At 41.9% G+C, this 20,093-nt stretch overlaps 1 protein-coding gene across 1 annotated transcript; it reads right to left on the minus strand.

Annotated features, from left to right (window-relative positions):
- Positions 1-1,514: 1,514 nt before the first annotated feature.
- LOC138956485 (uncharacterized) lies at positions 1,515-17,748 on the minus strand. Its single transcript, XM_070327828.1, has 10 exons — positions 17,618-17,748; positions 15,703-15,849; positions 13,683-14,332; positions 9,856-9,961; positions 8,911-9,087; positions 8,181-8,290; positions 5,010-5,118; positions 4,042-4,218; positions 3,308-3,446; positions 1,515-1,844 (listed from the first exon to the last, which is right to left on the minus strand). The coding sequence occupies exons 1-10, from the start codon at positions 17,637-17,639 to the stop codon at positions 1,700-1,702; spliced, it is 1,782 nt and encodes a 593-aa protein (XP_070183929.1). The 5' UTR covers positions 17,640-17,748; the 3' UTR covers positions 1,515-1,699.
- Between the last annotated feature and the right edge of the window lie 2,345 nt (positions 17,749-20,093).

Below are 20,093 nucleotides of genomic sequence, written 5' to 3' on the forward strand. Positions count from 1 at the left end.
AAAAGTCGCTTAAGGCGAAATTACTACATTTAGTCAAGCTGTGGAACTCACAGAACGCACTGCATTTTTTTTACAGTGACCGTAGTCCGCCGCTCGCGCAAAACGCAGTGAAACTGACGAGACTGTTTAGCGCGGTGGTGGTTTCGTTGTGCTGCATAGCACGCTTTTCTGTACCTCTCTTCGTTTTAACTTTCTGAGCGTGTTTTTAATGCAAACATATCATATCTATATGATTTGGAATCAGGAACCGACAAGGAATAAGATGAAATTGTTTTTTAATAGATTTCGGAAATTTGATTTTGATCATAATTTTTATATTTTTAATTTATAGAGCTTGTTTTTAATCCGAATATAACATATTTATATGTTTTTGGAATCAGAAAATAATGAAGAATAAGATGAATGTAAATTTCGATCGTTTTATGAAAAAAAATTAATTACAATTTTCAGATTTTTAATGACCAAAGTCATTGATTAATTTTTAAGCCACCAAGCTGAAATACAATACTGAAGTCCGGCCTTTGTCGAAGATTGCTTGGCCAAAATTTCAATCAATTTGATTGAAAAATGAGGGTGTGACAGTGCCGTCTCAACTTTTACAAAAAGCCGGATATGACGTCATCAAAGACATTTATCGAAAAAAGAAAAATATGTCCGGGGATATCAAACCTAGGAACTCGCATGTAAAATTTCATAAAGATCGGTCCAGTAGTTTACTCTGAATCGCTCTACACACGCGCACGCACACCGGCACAGACACAACTTGACTAAATGTAAAAAGTGAGAGAGAGAGAGAGAGAGAGAGAGAGAGAGAGAGAGAGAGAGAGAGAGAGAGAGAGAGAGAGAGAGAGAGAGATGATAATGATGGAACTTTATTTTTCAAGGATATAGGTTTAAGGTGACGCCTTTTCTTACAACCGGTCCTTACTTCTAATACAAATGTCTAATAAATGATAAACAAGTAAAGCAACATGACAAATAAACAAAGTAAACGAACGAACCAGCAAACAATCGACAAGTAAGCAAACAAGCAAATAAACATAAACAACAAAATGACAAATTAAGGAACATACAAATCAAAAGCAAAACATGCAACATATATACATGTAAAGTGATCGACGGTTAAAGTTCCATCCTCACCTATTCACACTTTACTGACACTATACACAACCATCAGTGTGTATAGGAAACAGGTACTTAACGCCTTCGTCCGTACGGGTTACACACTGTGTATAGCCAAACGGTACCTAATGTGGATTTCGTACGTACAGAAGTCACACAGATCCGTCTGCGTATGACCGGTACCTAAGGTGCTCCTCGTCCGTATGTGTGTGTGTGTTTGTGTGTGTGTGTGTGTGCATGCATGTGTCAGACATGAGGTGAGGAAGCTTTTGAGACCATGTTGCCAGTTTTGGTGAATGCTATTTTTAATTGCTGTCCAGTGTTGTTTTCAAAATTGATGTTTTTTACATTTAGTCAAATTTTGACTTAATGTTTTAACAAAGATGGGAAAATGTAGAGCATGTACAATTCTGTCCACACGAAACTGTTTTCTTGATAGTACACTAGTTGATTGCAACTGCATATGCAAATGTCCTGAACTATAGTCTATAGACAAGTCTTGCTTCTGGCTCAGGAAAGCTGAATTTTAGGTAAATTGGCAAATCATGAAAGGTTGCAGTCATAGAGTCACTACTTCTCAGTTTCTTTCACGGACTTTTACCTTGGCATGTTTTCTTCCTTTTTGCAGGTGGTGACAGCATTGAGTAGTAGTACATGTAGCTTGAAAAAGGTGTGCCATCAGAATCAGAATCACTCTCCGGATCGTAACTGTAGTCTTCATCCTAAAACAAAATATTCACAGTTAAGTTATAGTGATGTCTCTGGCAAGGCGGAACATGCCATCATGTGAAACTCTTTTTTTTATTTTTTATCTAAACATCACAAATGAAAGCTCAAAACGTATTTGTCAGTAGATCTGGAAATCTGGTCATAGGTCCTTTTGAGTAAAACTAAAAGTACTTGGAGGAAGGAGAAAAAATTATCACATTCACACTATTTGACTTGTAATGCGTGTGTGTTAAAGCCCCAGTCCGTCCCAAATGGTTTACAGAACGATTCAAATCTTTTCATGAAAAAGCAGTTCTAACCTTATCGAACACACTTGCAATAGCATTTAGTGAATAGCATTAAATGACACAGTTTTTTTGTTTAGCTCGAGTAAACCACACACCTGTTTTCGTGGTTAATCTAACCCCTGAGCCATCGTGAACCCATGTGATCTACTTTCCCTTTTTTTCTCACAATTTAGTAGTCAGTCCTTGATTTCAATGCGACTCGCTGTATCTGCCATGGCTCGTTATCTAAAACGCAACAAATGGCTGCGAGTCACACGAAGTGAATGGTGTCGGCTGACCGTTCAAAGAAACTGGCGACATGCTGAACATTCGTCTGCTACGAGAAACACGTTTTGCAGGACACGCTTCAGGGCTAGTTTTTAAACTTTAAAATCTTCGAGTTTTACTGATTTTGTCTTAATGAAAAAAGAATTATTTAAGAATATTTGTGTAACAAGCTGTCAATTTATTAGTATAAGTTAGGTCTAGCGCCAAAACGAGCCATCCCATTGTCTGATCAGACAATCCGGCTGGCCACGCAAAAATAAATTCGTTCATAAGTGCTCGCTCTTTTCGGAGGGCACCTACGATGTTCTCAAGTGGTGAGTGTTGAAATGCAAGGGTGTTTGTACTGTGTGTAAAAGCCTGACAGTGTCTGTGATGGTTTACGGGAAGCTGCGTGTGCCTTTAAATTCAACAGGGGACCTAGGTTGATCAAATGTCGTCCTAAAGCTCTAATCATGCAATACTTTTCTTATTTTCAGTCGCCCTAAGGTTTGGTGCTTCTATTTAAATCTCAAATTGCTTAACTTTGTCATAGAGTGAGACTGCAAGTCGCCCACTCGGCCACTATGGTCCCATTAATAGTCGTGTTCAATGTGCTTTTGACACAGATCATCATAATGGTCCCGACTCTCCTCAATTATGCGCTTATCTTGTGTCTTTTCTGGATTACACAGATACTGAAGTAAAATGCAAAAAATCCTTAAAATGTGACCCTCCACCACGAAATGAGTCACATGTCACCTCGCGCGGTTCTGCACTAGGCTTAATATAAGTCCAGGGAGTGTCTGGTAACAGTTTGTGGGTCACCTTAATCACAGGCTTATAAAGTTAAAAAGTCATCCGGAGAGTCAAATTCAGGAAGTAGGTAACCCGTGAGTTAGTTCAAATCGCGAGGCTTTTCGTACCTGTCATCTCCAGATGAGGCTGGTTTTATCGGTACATCTCCAAATGAGGCTGGTGGTAGCGGTACATCTCCAGATGAGGCTGGTGGTAGCGGTACATCTCCAGATGAGGCTGGTGGTAGCGGTACATCTCCAGATGAGGCTGATGAGAAATAAATCAGGTCATCTTTTTACTGACACAAACTTTGAAAGGAATTCCTGTTCACGAACCGCCTTTTTCTTTGTTGTTGTTTTTACATGATGGAAATTGAGCTTTCCACGCTTTGAACAGATCAATACAACTGATCTCGTTTCGTCACTTCATACGAGACTCGCCACGTCATGTCACAAAAGTAGAAACTCAAGAAGTTTAAGAATTGTAAGGCGGCCTTCTGTCATTTTCAAGGGTACCAATTTGAAGCCAATATTTATTAACCAACATGAACCGTAGCCTACCGTACAGTCTAACAGTGTGAAATGTGAATGAGGGTCGCATCAGCAACTTTAGCCTATTCATTTCACCCTCCGGATGGACGGTCTTATCAGACACTGATTTAGTGATAAACACGTAGTATCGATGCAGGCACACTCATTTTCGCAAACAAGCAGTTGCTTCATAAAATAGGTACTTAACAATTGTGCAGCAAGCTGGTTTTAAAAGTGCATGCATGTTCTGCTGTGCAGTGACTTGAATGAGAAGCATTTAACAAGGGTAAAAGATCAAATACGGTGATGCCACACGCTGAAGAATAACATACCTGGAGTCCTGAGCTGCTGCTGAAGGACAGTAAGGTCGGTGGGAAGCTGGACATTGTTGGGAGACGTAAGACGAGACACAGACTGCGCTGGCAACATCATTGCTTGAGGTGCCAAGGCAACGGGGTGCCAACCAGCCATCGAGAAAACCAGACTTTGCTGACTTGTTGTAACCATGCCTGTCAAACAAGTACAATGTATATCACAATGGGCACAAGTCTGTTTTATGTGGGAAAAAGTATAGCCAGTGTTGTTGCCAGCCTAAGAAGACAATAGGTCATTTGGACCTCCCTAAAAAAAACCCAATAAGTCCAAATGTCCTGGCTTTAAAAAAACAATAGGTCCAAATTACCATGCCGTAGTATTATATTGATGAAATTTCCGCTGTTTGCGCCGTTTTCGATAATTAGGTACACCGGCTGGAACGGGTATTTCCGTAAACGCAGCCTCGAGTGTCAATGACGACAAACACAGAGTCAATGACGACAAACACAGAGTCGGCACCGAGTGCATTTTTCACTCGTAGCAAACATGAGCATTTCGATCGGGGTTTGTTTTCCGACTTTGCAACTCCCATTCCATTCATTGCAGACCTTGTCCGCCTTGTACGAATATGTATCGGTCAGTTGACCACCAAAACGTAAAAACTATCGGTCCATCGACCGGACAAGGCTAGGTCCAATGCGTCAAATCAGAAAGGAATGCGTCAGAGACCGAAGACCAAGGCCTGGCAAGAACACTGTATAGCATGTTAAATTCTTTACACAAGAAACTGTTTCCTTGATAGTACAATAAATGATTGCAACTTGACTAGGAAATGTCCTGAACTATAGACCAAGTTGTGGTTTCTGGCTCAGGAGAGTTGAATCTTAAGTAAATTGGTCATCCATGAGTTAAGTAAATTGGTCATCCATGAGTTGTCGCAGTGAGTGAGTTACTACTTCTCACAGTTTCTTTCATTGACTTTTACCTTGGCAAGTTTTCTTCCTTTGTGCAGGTGGTGACAGCATAGGGTAATCGCAGGAAGAAGGTGTGCTATCAGAATCAAAATCACTCTCCGGACGGTATAAGTCTTCATCCTAAAACAAAATATTCACAGTTAAGTTAATGTGATGTCTCTTGCAAGGCGGAGCATAGAATCATGTGGAACTTTTATTTAAACATCACAATGTAAACCCCAAAGAGTATGCGTAAGTAGATCGGAATATCGAGTCAAAGGTCCTTTTCAGTAAAAGGACTTGGAGAAAGTATGAACACATTCACACCATTTTTGACATTATCATATATATACTGTTCAAAAAAAGAAACGCATAGCTTGTAATATTTGGTTAATTTAGTTATATGGCTACAAGGATATCCACCAAACTGCAGAAAATGTTTATCTGGTCGTCGACCTTTCGTCCATTGCCACAAGTGAGCTCTGCACGTGACGCATGCGTTATCAGTGGCTACAATGTCAAAATTGCTCATTTGGCATGACCACTCGTCATGCTTCAGTGTAATCTCGTGAAACTCGGGGAATATTGAGCTCTCACCATGTCTTCCAAAACCCATAAAAGCGGATTGTTCGCCACAAAGAAATCAGACGACAATTCAGCGACGAAAGATGGCCCGATTGAGCAGAGAAGACCGCCAAATTGCATTGGGTCGTTTACAAGCAGGCCAAAGTCAAAGTGCAATCGCCAGGCACTTCCACGTGTCCCAGGGCACCATCAGTAGACTGTGGGTCAGGTTTCAAGCCACTGGCTCCGTTGCTGACTTGCCACGAGCGGGAAGACCAAGGGCGACAACTGCTGCTCAGGACCGTTTCATACGGCTCCGCCACCTCCGGAATCGTTTCCTGTCGGCCTCATCTTCTGTCCAGGCTCTCCCCGGGCCACACCGATTATCGGACCAGACCGTGCAGTACCGCCTGCATAAAGCTGGTTTGAGAGCTCGCAGACCTCACAGAGGAGCTGTCCTCACCCGCCGCCATCGCCAGAACCGAGTGCAGTGGGGCAACCAGCACCTTCGCTGGACCGTCCGGAATCACTGGAGACACGTGTGGTTCAGCGACGAGTCCTACTTCCTGCTCCAGCGACATGATGGTCGGAGGAGGGTCTACCGGAGAGTAAACGAACGTTACGCGCCCAACTGTGTGGATGAGGCACCCATTCATGGTGGTGGAGGCGTCATGGTGTGGGGGCGATCAATACCGCTGGAAGGAGCACCCTGGTGCACGTCCAAGGGCGCATAACTGCCCAGCGATACGTGGAGGAAATTCTGCGCCCACACGCCCTTCCTCTTCTGGCTGACCAGGATGCCATATTCCAGCAGGACAACGCTCGCCCGCACACAGCACGACTCACCACCCAGTTCCTCACCGACCACCATGTCCAGGTGCTTCCCTGGCCATCCATGTCGCCAGACATGAACCCGATAGAACACCTCTGGGATGAATTGGACAGACGTGTGCGCAGGCAAGAAGAAGCGCCAGCAAATCACCGCGATCTATTGCAGGCACTTCAGGAGGAGTGGGACACCATCCCACAGCAAGATATCCGGCATCTGATCCAGTCCATGCCCAGAAGGTGCCGGGCAGTTGTTGCTGCTCAAGGCAGTCACACCCCCTACTGACTTGACAGCCTCGGCACCCAATCGTATTGATTGACTGATTGATTTGAAGATGCAAATGAACTGTGTGTGCATTCAACTGTGTCCATACCAAAATTCAAACAAATAATCTAAATATTGGATTTTCTGTTATTTTTTTCGAAAAATAAAACAAATTTGGCAAGTAGCAACTATGCGTTTCTTTTTTTGAACAGTATATATAATATGCGTGTGTGTCAAATTCCACAGGGGAGCTAGGTCGAACATATGTCATCCTAAAGCTCCAATTCAGCAATTGTACAATACTTTCAATGTATTTTCTTTCGCCCTAAGGTTTGGTGCTTCCTTTCAAATCTCAAATGTCATTTTAGTGACAACCCAGATCCAATTCACCAAATGTCGCCCTAAAGCTCCCATTATACAATACTTTTGATTAGGGCGACCAAAAATATAACATATATTGTGCTAAATCCTACAGGGGAGCTAGGTCGACCAAATGTCGTCCTAAAGCTCCAATTGTACAATACTTTCAACTTATATTCTGTCGCCCTAAGGTTTGGTGATTCTTTTCAAATCTCAAATTTCATTTTTACTGACAACCCAGATCACATTGCCTATCAAGCAGACATACAAGCTAATGTCGACACATGCTTCCAGACAAATTTGCAATAACAATAGAACCTTTTCCCATAATACCATGGCAGCTTAGTACACCTGCCTTTCCTTGAGTCTCCACAATCATCATTCTGATTATTCTGAGACTATGATGCATGCTGGGTGTGTTTCTGCGGGTTGCATTGACCCGAGTTGGACATTGGCGTCAGGATCAAGTCCAAGCATGATTTTGAGGGCATATGTACTCAGAATACTGAATAGACCTCAGTTTAAAATCTCATCCCAAAGAGTAGTGAGACACCGCCCTCCATGTGGGGTCAAGTTAACAGCAGTGTACAACTCAGACAGTCACTTATCCAAGTACTGCCTAGGCTCGGCATTGCTTAACTTTGTCATTGAGTGAGACTGCAAGCCGCCCACTCGGCCACTATGGTCCAATAAATATTCGTGTTAAAATAAATGTGATGCTTTTGACACAGATCATCATAATGGTCCTGACTTGCCTCATTTATGTGCTTATCTTGTGTGTTTTTCTGGATTACACAGGTACCGTAGTTAATGTCCAACTATCCTAAAAATTAACAGTTTCTTGGTGGTGAATGCAAGTACGTGTAAGAATGTTGTGCCTTTTACATACTTTCTTTTTATTCTAAATTCAACCAATATACATGTGTATGTGTTAAAGCTTACAGGGGAGTTAAGTCGACCAAATGTCGCCCTAAAGATCCCATTATACACTACTTTCCACTTAGGATGACCATAGTATTTGTGCTTCCATTGGACTGACAATAATTACCCCGGGGGGGGGGGGGGGGGGGGGGTGTGGCGGGGCCCAATTCCCATTTCCTGTGAAAAGTTAAAAAAGTCATCCGGAGAGTCAAATTCAGGAAGTAGGTAACCCGTGAGTTAGTTCAAATCGCAAGGCTTTTCGTACCTGTTCATCTCCAGAAGAGGCTGGTTTTATCGGTACATCTCCAGATGAGGCTGGTGGTAGCGGTACATCTCCAGATGAGGCTGGTGGTAGCGGTACATCTCCAGATGAGGCTGATGAAAAAAAATCAGGTCATCTTTTTACTGACACATACTTTGAAAGGAATTCCTGTTCCCGAACCGCCTTTTTCTTTGGCCCAGCTGAGGATCCACCTCTTTGTTGTTGTTTTTGCCTGATGGAAATTGAGCTTTCCACGCTTTGAACAGATCAATACAACTGATCTCGTTTCTTCACTTCATACAAAACTCGGTCACGTCATGTCACAAAAGTAGAAACTCAAGAAGTTTAAGAATTGTAAGGCGGCCTTCTGTCATTTTCAAGGGTACCAATTTGAAGCCAATATTTATCAACCAACATGAACCGTAGCCTACCGTACAGTCTGACAGTGTGAAATATGAATGGGGGTCGCATCAGCAACTTTAGCCTATTCATTTCACCCTCCGGAAGGACGGTCTAATCAGTCACTGATTTAGTGATAAACACGTAGTATTGATGCAGGCACACTCATTTTCGCAAACAAGCAGTTGCTTCATAAAATAGGTACTTAACAATTGTGCAGCGAGCTGGTTTTAAAAGTTCATGCATGTTCTGCTGTGCAGTGACTTGAATGAGAAGCATTTAACAAGGGTAAAAGATCAAATACGGTGATGCCACACGCTGAAGAATAACATACCTGTAGTCCTGAGCTGCTGCTGAAGGACAGTAAGGTCGGTGGGAAGCTGGACATTGTTGGGAGACGTAAGACGAGACACAGACTGCGCTGGCAACATCATTGCTTGAGGTGCCAAGGCAACGGGGTGCCAACCAGCCATCGAGAAAACCAGACTTTGCTGACTTGTTGTAACCATGCCTGTCAAACAAGTACAATGTACATATCACAATGGGCACAAGTCTTTTTTATGTGGGAAAAAGTATAGCCAGTGTTGTTGCCAGCCTAAGAAAACAATAGGTCATTTGGACCTCCCTAAAAAAAACCAATAAGTCCAAATGTCCTGACTTTAAAAAAACAATAGGTCCAAATTACCATGCCGTAATATTATATTGATGAAATTTCCGCTGTTTGCGCCGTTTTCGATAATTAGGTACACCGGCTGGAACGGGTATTTCCGTAAACGCAGCCTCGAGTGTCAAAGACGACAAACACAGAGTCAATGACGACAAACACAGAGTCGGCACCGAGTGCATTTTTCACTCGTAGCAAACATGAGCATTTCGATCGGGGTTTGTTTTCCGACTTTGCAACTCCCATTCCATTCATTGCAGACCTTGTCCGCCTTGTACGAATATGTATCGGTCAGTTGACCACCAAAACGTAAAAACTATCGGTCCATCGACCGGACAAGGCTAGGTCCAATGCGTCAAATCAGAAAGGAATGCGTCACAGACAAAAGACCGAGGCCTGGCAACAACACCGTATAGCATGTTAAATTCTTTACACAAGAAACTGTTTCCTTGATAGTACAATAATTGATTGCAACTCGACTAGGAAATGTCCTGAACTATAGACCAAGTTGTGGTTTCTGGCTCAGGAAAGCTGAATTTTAAGTAAATTGGTCAACCATGAATTGTCGCAGTCAGTGAGTTACTACTTCTCACAGTTTCTTTCATTGACTTTTACCTTGGCAAGTTTTCTTCCTTTGTGCAGGTGGTGACAGCATAGGGTAATCGCAGGAAGAAGGTGTGCTATCAGAATCAAAATCACTCTCCTGACAGTAGTCTTCATCCTAAAACAAAATATTCACAGTTAAGTTAATGTGATGTCTCTTGCAAGGCGGAGCATAGAATCATGTGGAACTTTTATTTAAACTAAAACATCACAATTTAAACCCCAAAAGGTATTTGTAAGTAGATCGGAATATCGGGTCAATTTTTGAAAAAGGACTTGGAGAAAGTATGATCACATTCACACCATTTTTAACATATATATATACATGCGTGTGTGTTAAATCCCACAGGGGAGCTAGGTCGATCGACCAAATGTCATCCTAAAGCTCCTATTGTACAATACTTTCAACGTATTTTCTTTCGCCCTAAGGTTTGGTACTTCCTTTCAAATCTCAAAAAAGTGTTGTTGTCTGATGTTGATGTCGTGTACCAAAAAGAAATAAAAACGTGTATAAAAAAAAAAAAACTGAAAAAATAAAATTCTCAAAAAAGTAATATGTCATTTTTTTTTAGTAACAACCCAGATCCAATTCGCCAAATGTCGCCCTAACGCTCCCATTATACAATACTTTTGATTAGGGCGACCAAAATTATAACATATATATATATATATATATATGCATGTGTGTTAAAGGCACAGTAAGCCTCCCGTAAACCATCACAGAGCTCCCCGAGCGTCTAAATACAGTACAAGCATACTTCCATTTGAACGCTCACCGAACGGGAACATCCTGGCTGCTTTCTGTCGAGCGTGAGACATTTTCAAAGAATTTATTTTCGTAGACTTGTTCCGTTAACAACAACGGCGCCTCGTTTTTGCGCTAGACCTAACTTTTAAAATCTAAATAATAAATTGACAGCTTGTTACACAAACATTCTTTAATCATAAAAGAATTCGTTTTTCATCAAGACAAGATCAGAACAATTCGAAGTTGTGAAAGTTTAAAAAAAAGAAAAGCCCGGAAGCAGGGTCACGCAAGGGTCGTAGCAGACGACGGCCGGTTTATCAGTGCAAATCGCCGTTCCTCTCAACAGTCAAAAGCCATCGCGAGAGTTCTTGTGAACCACAGCCGTTGTTTCGTGCATAAAAAAAACGTGCTATTGTAGATAAGCTCACGTCGAGTCGCATTCAAATGACTAACTATGACGACTGCATTGTGAACTGGATCACACGGGTTCACGATGGCTCAGGGGTAAGATAAACCACGCAAAAATAAATTCTTTGAAAATTGTTCGCTCTTTACGGAGGGCACCTAGGATGTTCTCAATTGGTGAGTGTTTAAAGGAAATGGTGTTTGTACTGTGTGTAAAAGCCTGACCGCATCTGTGATGGTTTACGGGAGGCTTACTCTGCCTTTAAATCCCACAGGGGAGCTAGGTCGACCAAATGTCATCCTAAAGCTCCTATTGTACAATACTTTCACATATTTTTTTCGCCCTAAGGTTTGGTGCTTCCTTTCAAATCTAAAAAAAAGTGTTGCTGTCTGATGTTGATGTCGTGTACCAAGAAGAAACAAGAAGAGCAAACGCTCGATCGAGTCACTTTCGCAGTTCTGAATATTATATGAGGCATCAGATGGACAGGAAGAAATTGCTATTCACAACACAATGAGTCACGTTCACATAAAATTTGAGCCCGGTCACTTTTATAGTTTCCGAGAAAAGCCCAACGTTAAGTTGTGTGTTGCCGAACAGAAAAGGCTAGTTATCTCCCTTGTTTTTCTGATAACGTTCGTAAAAGGCTACAGATGTAAATACTTTGATGTAAAGAATAATCCTACAAAGTTTCAATCACATCCGATGAACTTTGTCAAAGATATAAAATGTCTAATTTTTCCTTTGACGCTGACCTGTGACCTTGAAAAAGGTCAAAGGTCAACGAAACCATCGTTAAAGTGTAGAGGTCATTGGAGGTCACGACTAAACAAAATATGAGCCCGATCGCTTTGATAGTTTCCGAGAAAAGTCCAACGTTAAGGTGGTGTCTACGGACGGCCGGCCGGACGGCCGGCCGGACAGACTAACACTGACCGATTACATAGAGTCACTTTTTCTCAAGTGACTCAATAAAAACGTGTATAAAAAAAAAATCTCAAAAAAGTAAAATGTCATTTTAGTAACAACCCAGATCCAATTCGCCAAATGTCGCCCTAAAGCTCCCATTATACAATACTTTTGATTAGGGCAACCAAAATTATAACATATATATATATATTGTGTTAAATCCTATAGGGGAGTTAGGTCAACCAAATGTCGTCCTAAAGGTAAAGCTCCAATTGTACAATACTTTCAACTTATATTTTGTCGCCCTAAGGTTTGGTGATTCTTTTAAAATCTCAAATTTCATTTTACTGACAACCCAGATCCCATTCTCTATCAAGCAGACATACAAGCTTATGTCGACACATGCTTCCAGACAAATTTGCAATAACAATAGAATCATTTCCCATAATACTATGGCAGCTTAGCACACCTGCCTTTCGTTGAGTCTCCACAATCATCATTTTGATTATTCTGAGACTATGATGCATGCTGGGTGTGTTTCTGCAGGTTGCATTGACCCGAGTTGGACATTGGCGTCAGGATCAAGTCCAAGCTTGATTTTGAGTGCATATATGTACTCAGAATACTGAATAGACCTCCCTTTAAAATCTCATCCCAAAGAGTAGTGAGACACCGCCCTCCATGAGGGGTCAAGTTAACAGCAGTGTACAACTCAGACAGTCACTTATCCAAGTACTTGGCTAGGCTCGGCATTGCTTAACTTTGTCATTGAGTGAGACTGCAAGCAGCCCACTCGGCCACTATGGTCCAATAAATATTCGTGTTAAAATAAATGTGATGCTTTTGACACAGATCATCATAATGGTCCTGACTTGCCTCAATTATGTGCTTATCTTGTGTGTTTTTCTGGATTACACAGGTACTGTAGTTAATGTCCAACTATCCTAAAAATTAACAGTTTCTTGGTAGTGAATGCGAGTACGTGTAAGAATGTTGTGACTTTTACATACTTTCTTTTTATTCTAAATTCAACCAATCTATATATGTACGTGTGTGTGTGTTAAAGCCAAATGTTGCCCTAAAGCTCCCATTATACAAAACATTCCACTTAGGCATAGGGCGACCGACAAGTATGGGTTATATGAAGTCTTATATCGCGCGCGTATCTCCAGACTCGGACTCAAGGCGCCGTGTGAGATGGATTTTTTTACACAATACATCACGCATTCACATCGACCAGCAGATCGCAGCCATTTCGGCGCATATCCTACTGTTCACGGCCTATTATTCAAAGTCACACGGGTATTTTGGTGGACATTTTTTTAATCTATGGCTATACAATTTTGCCAGGAAAGACCCTTTTGTCAATCGTGGGATCTTTAACGTGCACACCCCAATGTAGTGTACACGAAGGGACCTCGGTTTTTCGTCTCATCCGAAAGACTAGCACTTGAACCCACCACCTAGGTTAGGAAAGGGGGGAGAAAATTGCTAACGCCCCGACACAGGGTCGAACTCACTTCCGAGCGCAAGTGCGTTACCACTCGGCCACCCATTGGTGCCTTTTCTCCAATTTCATTAGACTGACAACATCGACCTAGAGGTGGCTAAATCCCATTTCCTGGAAAGTTTAAAAAATAAAAGCGGTCAATTTTCGTCCTGATATGGCTCTGCGTAGTCGGCTGGACGTTAAGCAACAAATAAACAAACAAAAACGGTCAATTTCATAATGGAGGTAACCCGTGAGTAAGTTCAAAATCACAATGCTTTTCGTACCTGTTCATCTCCAAATGAGGCTGGTGGTATCGGTACATTTCCAGATGAGGCTTTTGGTAGCGGTACATCTCCAGATGAGGCTGGTGGTATCAGTACATCTCCAGATAAGGCTGGTGGTATCGGTACATTTCCAGATGAGGCTGGTGGTATCGGTACATTTCCAGATAAGACTGGTGATAGCGGTACATCTCCAGATGAGGCTGATGATAGCGGTACATCTCCAGATGAGGCTGGTGATAGCGGTACATCTCCAGATGAGGCTGGTGGTATCGGTACATTTCCAGATAAGGCTGGTGATAGCGGTACATCTCCAGATGAGGTTGGTGGTATCAGTACATCTCCAGATAAGGCTGGTGATAGCGGTACATCTCCAGATGAGGCTGGTGATACTGGTACATGTCCAGATAAGACTGGTGAAACTGGTACATATCCAGATAAGGCTGGTGATACTGGTAAATCTCCAGATGAGGCTGGTGATGGCGGTACATCTCCAGATGAGGCTGGTGATACTGGTACATCTCCAGATAAGGCTTGTGATACTAGTACATCTCCAGACGAGGCTGGCAATACTTGTACATCTCCAAATGAGGCTGGCAATACTGGTACATCTCCAGATGAGGCCTGAGGTACCAGTACATCTCCAGATGAGGCTGATAAAAAACAAATCATATCTTTTAACTGACAGAAGCATGTGTTGCATATATATATATATTGTAATACAGACCTTGGGACCTCAATTTTGCCATGGAGTTTAACAAAAAAAAAGCTACGTGCATTTTCAGAAAAATGAGAGTACTCCACATAACTTTTAATCATTCATTTCAAACATGCTGCACACACCGTCATTGATAAAAAAAAAAGATGGAAATCTTTGTTGATTTTTTCTTTAAGAGAAGACCTAATGTCATTAGACATCTGTTTCATCATTGCTGTAGCCTTCTTGCAGGAACACTTAGACTTCTGCGCGATGTTTAAGACAGGAAACACACTTTTGACAGCTTGTAAAATCACATCTGCTGTGCTCAATGACAAATTCATTTTCACTATCAGCTCGGATAACATCGCTTTGGCATGTACTGCACCCTGTTCCTCGGGTAGATCTTTTGCAAAAGACAAAGTCTGTGATGCTCCTCATGCTGGCAGCGGCTTTTCTTGGTGTTGTCAATTTCAGGATCCCTATGAGTCTAGCTTTGACATGCAGTGTCTATCGATGTCAAACTTGGAAAACATACGTTGAAAGGAATTCCTGTTCCCGAACAGCCTTTTTCTTTGCTCCTGCTGAGGATCCACCTCTTTGTTGTTGTTTTTGCATGATAAAAATTGAGCTTTCCACGCTTTGAGCTGATCAACGCAACTGATCTCGTTTAGTCACTTCATACGAGATTCAAAATGGCCATAGTAACAGGTTGTTTTTTTTACACTAACTGAGTGAACCGAAAGTAGAAACTCAAGAAGTCTAGGAATTATTTCTCTTTTTTTCCACAGACCGTATCAATCGTAATTTAGAAAATCAAGAGTACAAAATATGGCAAAATCTTACGGGTTCCCTTTTCTGTACTATAAATAGCAATAAAATGATCACAAGATCAAGAAGGGGCATTTACAGGCTTCATGGCCTATCTAATACTAATGTACATTTGAAACTTAGTCAGGTATAGATTACATTCAAAAAGCAGAGGGGTGGACTTTTTCTTGGGTTCCTACCATTGTAAGTTTTTGTTAAAACTTTAAACAATTAAAGTAAAGGTTAATGTATTGGCAAAACAAAGACGAGAACCGAAAAATGCCACACTATGAAAATAAGTATGATAAAATGAAGTCGCAGTAACACTAAGCTTTCAGTTTTATGGGAAAAGTATATATTTCACGACGTTACAAAAACATATTGAACGGAATTGCCACCACCAAGGAATATGATAGCCATGCCTTCAACCCTATTCAACGAAGAGGAAATCTGTATCTGTCAAGTCAATGCTGGTGTCTTGATTACCGCTTTACTGCTTTAAAGAAATGTGCCAACCTTGTGTTTTTTCTTCTGTGACTCGACGGCCTCCAGCTCCTCTTGCAGTACCACAACTCGTTTGGACAGCTGCTAGTTGCGGAATGACAGACTGTCGACCTCCTGCTGGTACTTTCTGTTCCATTGTTCCTTCTCTTTCAGGTGCTCCTATACAACAGGCACAAGAACCAATTGTATTTATGGTCAGTTGACAAAGCCATCTACTTTCAGTACATTTGACACTTTTCAACAATTTAGTCTTATGGTATGAATATTCTTCAAATGGCAAACAATTTTCTAATTACATTCAAAGTTATTCTTATAATTATCATATGTTAAAAGGCTTTTCTGGTTAATGTTAATTGTAATTCAATCAAGTTTGCGTTTTAATGAAACAGATCCTGTGATTGGTCAGAATGCCCCAACTCATTAAAAATTACCGGTCATTAAATAGAGCTTAAACAATGACCACGAGTTGATTAGTGGAAAATAAACCACGAGTGGGTATTTGCAGCCTCTTGGTAATTCACGAGTGTGCGGAGCAGGTTGTTAATGAATTTTTTAGCTAGTGGCTATCGACAATTAGTCACCGGTAATTTGTAATGAGTTGGGACATTCTGACCAATCACAGGATCTGTTTCATTAAAACGCAAACTTGATTGTATTACAATTGTCGATAACCACTCGCTAAAAAATCCATTAACAACCTGCTGGCGAGGCGTATTGATACAGCCTCAACTAGTCTCGGTTAGCTTTGAGGGTCATTTTACAAGTAGGAAATATGAAGGCCAACGAAATACCGAGACCATAAGGTATGCGAAGTGATGACGTTGAGTACGTGACGTAAGTTAATGCATGAATTCTTCCGGACTACGTCAGTCAATTCCAAAGATCGCTTTTGTGATGAAAAGAATTTGTTTTAGAGTTTGCTGTCCAGAAACCCGTCAAAAAGAAGGGAAAATGTGTGTGAAAGAAAACAAAACAGGAGCAGAGTGATACGATAGGAATACAGAGACATTTCTTGGGACTTGACCCTTGCAGGTAGGTGGACTGAAAGTAGTGTGTGAACAGAACAGAACCAATTCTGTCTGTTTACAACCGCATGAAAGCAGGAAAGAGATTGTCGTCAGATTCAATTACAATAACATTAACATGCTTCCATTTGAAACTTCTCGGTCTTCATCGTGGATTGACGCCCTCCCAAAGTCTAATTGAAGCCCTCCGTCGCTTCGCTCCGTCGGGCTTCAATTAGCTTTTGTCGGGCGTCAATCCCCGATGAAGACTTCGAAGTTTCAAATGGAAGCATGTTAATCACTTAATGTGTAACTGAACAGGTGGGGGCCTCATCAGATCAAAAAGCTGTGTCTGGCAAGAACCGTAGTGAAGGCATTACATCCGCATCAAAGCGACGAAGGAAAGTGTCCATTCTAGCTCTGCCCTCTAAAGTCAAACAGCAGTAAGTCCACTCATAATAAAGCCAAAATGAAGTATTGCCAGTCATAATTATGATAATATGACTGGCAATACTTCATTTTGGCTTTGATTTTTGTTTGTATGTTTGCTTAACGCCCAGCCGACCACGAAGGGCCATATCAGGGCGGTGCTGCTTTGACATATAACGTGCGCCACACACAAGACAGAAGTTGCAGCACAGGCTTCATGTCTCACCCAGTCACATTATTCTGACACCGGACCAACCAGGCCTAGCACTAACCCCATAATGCCAGACGCCAGGCGGAGCAGCCACTAGATTGCCAATTTTAAAGTCTTAGGTATGACCCGGCCGAGGTTCGAACCCACGACCTCCCGATCACGGGGCGGACGCCTTACCACTAGGCCAACCGTGCCGGTTTTTGGCTTTGAAGGGCAGGCTAAAGGTAGTCACTTTGATTAACTGGAAATAATTCATGCAAGTTTTTGTCTTAGCTTTTCTTACCTGAATTATTGCGTAAAGCCATGAGGACCACTCATCCTCCTACCTCTGGTGTAATGAGGGTAGTAGTCCATTTTTGCCGCAAGTACCTGGATAAAAAAAAGCATACACAATAAAATATTTTGTGTTGCCTCAACGTGCATGTCCACCCCCCCCCCCTCCCCCATGTGACCATCTTATCAAGTTGCAGATATTGCTAGTGGTCAGTGTGTTCCCAACACAAATGTGACAAAGGGGTGCTGGTTTTTGTTTTATTAGGTTGAACTTGAAGAATTTTGTAGTAATGAATGTTTTTTGTTCACATCAATTTTGACTCGGTTTAAAGACTTTCATCTGGAATGTTCATAGATCAACCCATAAAAGTTTATCAAATTCCCTTACCAATAAATACACTTTAATTTTCCATGACCAGTGGCTGAACTTCTGTAACACTGACATTCAATTACAATAACATTAACATGCTTCCATTTGAAACTTCTCGGTCTTCATCGTGGATTGACGCCCTCCCAAAGTCTATAGTAATTGAAGCCCTCCGTCGCTTCGCTCTGTCGGGCTTCAATTAGCTTTTGTCGGGCGTCAGTCCCCGATGAAGACTTCGAAGTTTCAAATGGAAGCATGTTAATCACTTAATGTGTAACTGAACAGGTGGGGGCCTCATCAGATCAAAAAGCTGTGTCTGGCAAGAACCGTAGTGAAGGCATTACATCCGCATCAAAGCGACGAAGGAAAGTGTCCATTCTAGCTCTGCCCTCCAAAGTCAAACAGCAGTAAGTCCACTCATAATAAAGCCAAAATGAAGTATTGCCAGTCATAATTATGATAATATGACTGGCAATACTTCATTTTGGCTTTGATTTTTGTTTGTTTGTTTGCTTAACGCCCAGCCGACCACGAAGGGCCATATCAAGGCGGTGCTGCTTTGACATATAACGTGCGCCACACACAAGACAGAAGTCGCAGCACAGGCTTCATGTCTCACCCTGTCACATTATTCTGACACCGGACCAACCAGGCTTAGCACTAACCCCATAATGCCAGACGCCAGGCGGAGCAGCCACTAGATTGCCAATTTTAAAGTCTTAGGTATGACCCGGCCGGGGTTCGAACCCACGACCTCCCGATCACGGGGCGGACGCCTTACCACTAGGCCAACCGTGCCGGTTTTTGGCTTTGAAGGGCAGGCTAAAGGTAGTCACTTTGATTAACTGGAAATAATTCATGCAAGTTTTTGTCTTAGCTTTTCTTACCTGAATTATTGCGTAAAGCCATGAGGACCACTCATCCTCCTACCTCTGGTGTAATGAGGGTAGTAGTCCATTTTTGCCGCAAGTATCTGGATAAAAAAAAGCATACACAAAAAAATATTTTGTGTTGCCTCAACGTGCATGTCCACCCCCCCCCCCCCCCCCCCCCCCCCATGTGACCATCTTATCAAGTTGCAGATATTGCTAGTGGTCAGTGTGTTCCCAACACAAATGTGACAAAGGGGTGCTGGTTTTTGTTTTATTAGGTTGAACTTGAAGAATTTGTAGTAATGAATGTTTTTGTTCACATCAATTTTGACTGTAAAGACTTTCATCTGGAATGTTCATAGATCAACCCATAAAAGTTTACAAATTCCCTTACCAATAAATACACTTTAATTTTCCATGACCAGTGGCTGAACTTCTGTAACACTGACATTCAATTACAATAACATTAACATGCTTCCATTTGAAACTTCTCGGTCTTCATCGTGGATTGACGCTCTCCCAAAGTCTAAAGTAATTGAAGCCCTCCGTCGCTTCGCTCCGTCGGGCTTCAATTAGCTTTTGTCGGGCGTCAATCCCCGATGAAGACTTCGAAGTTTCAAATGGAAGCATGTTAATCACTTAATGTGTAATTGAACAGGTGGGGGCCTCATCAGATCAAAAAGCTGTGTCTGGCAAGAACCGTAGTGAAGGCATTACATCCGCATCAAAGCGACGAAGGAAAGTGTCCATTCTAGCTCTGCCCTCCAAAGTCAAACAGCAGTAAGTCCACTCATAATAAAGCCAAAATGAAGTATTGCCAGTCATAATTATGATACTATGACTGGCAATACTTCATTTTGGCTCTGAAGGGCAGGCTAAAGGTTAAGGTAGTCACTTTGATTAACTGGAAATAATTCATGCAAGTTTTTGTCTTAGCTTTTCTTACCTGAATTATTGCGTAAAGCCATGAGGACCACACATCCTCCTACCTCTGGTGTAATGAGGGTAGTAGTCCATTTTTGCCGCAAGTATCTGGATAAAAAAATCATACACAATAACATATTTTGCAGGGTTCCACATCACGTAAAATTGGAGGTATTATACCCTCTGACCCCCCCAAATCACGTACGAGACGCTCTTTGAAAGGTGTCGGTAGTAAAATTATTTTGCCAAGAGGTATAATAACGTACGACTTGAAAGGCAAAAGGGTATGACTTTGATCGTTTTACAAACGGTACGACTGGTTT

The sequence above is a fragment of the Littorina saxatilis genome, unplaced genomic scaffold, assembly GCF_037325665.1.
Source record: "Littorina saxatilis isolate snail1 unplaced genomic scaffold, US_GU_Lsax_2.0 scaffold_816, whole genome shotgun sequence".
NCBI classification, from domain to species: Eukaryota; Metazoa; Mollusca; class Gastropoda; order Littorinimorpha; family Littorinidae; genus Littorina; species Littorina saxatilis.

Excerpts from the sequence above, each read along its gene's own strand:
- LOC138956485 (XM_070327828.1), bottom strand. The coding sequence starts at position 17,639 with ATGGCTTTACGCAATAATTCAG. Across the intron at positions 8,291-8,910 it reads GCAGCAGCTCAGGACTACAG|CCTCATCTGGAGATGTACCG; the intron begins GTATGTTATTCT and ends TTTTTTCATCAG. Across the intron at positions 4,219-5,009 it reads AAGGAAGAAAACTTGCCAAG|GCATGGTTACAACAAGTCAG; the intron begins GTAAAAGTCAAT and ends CTTGTTTGACAG.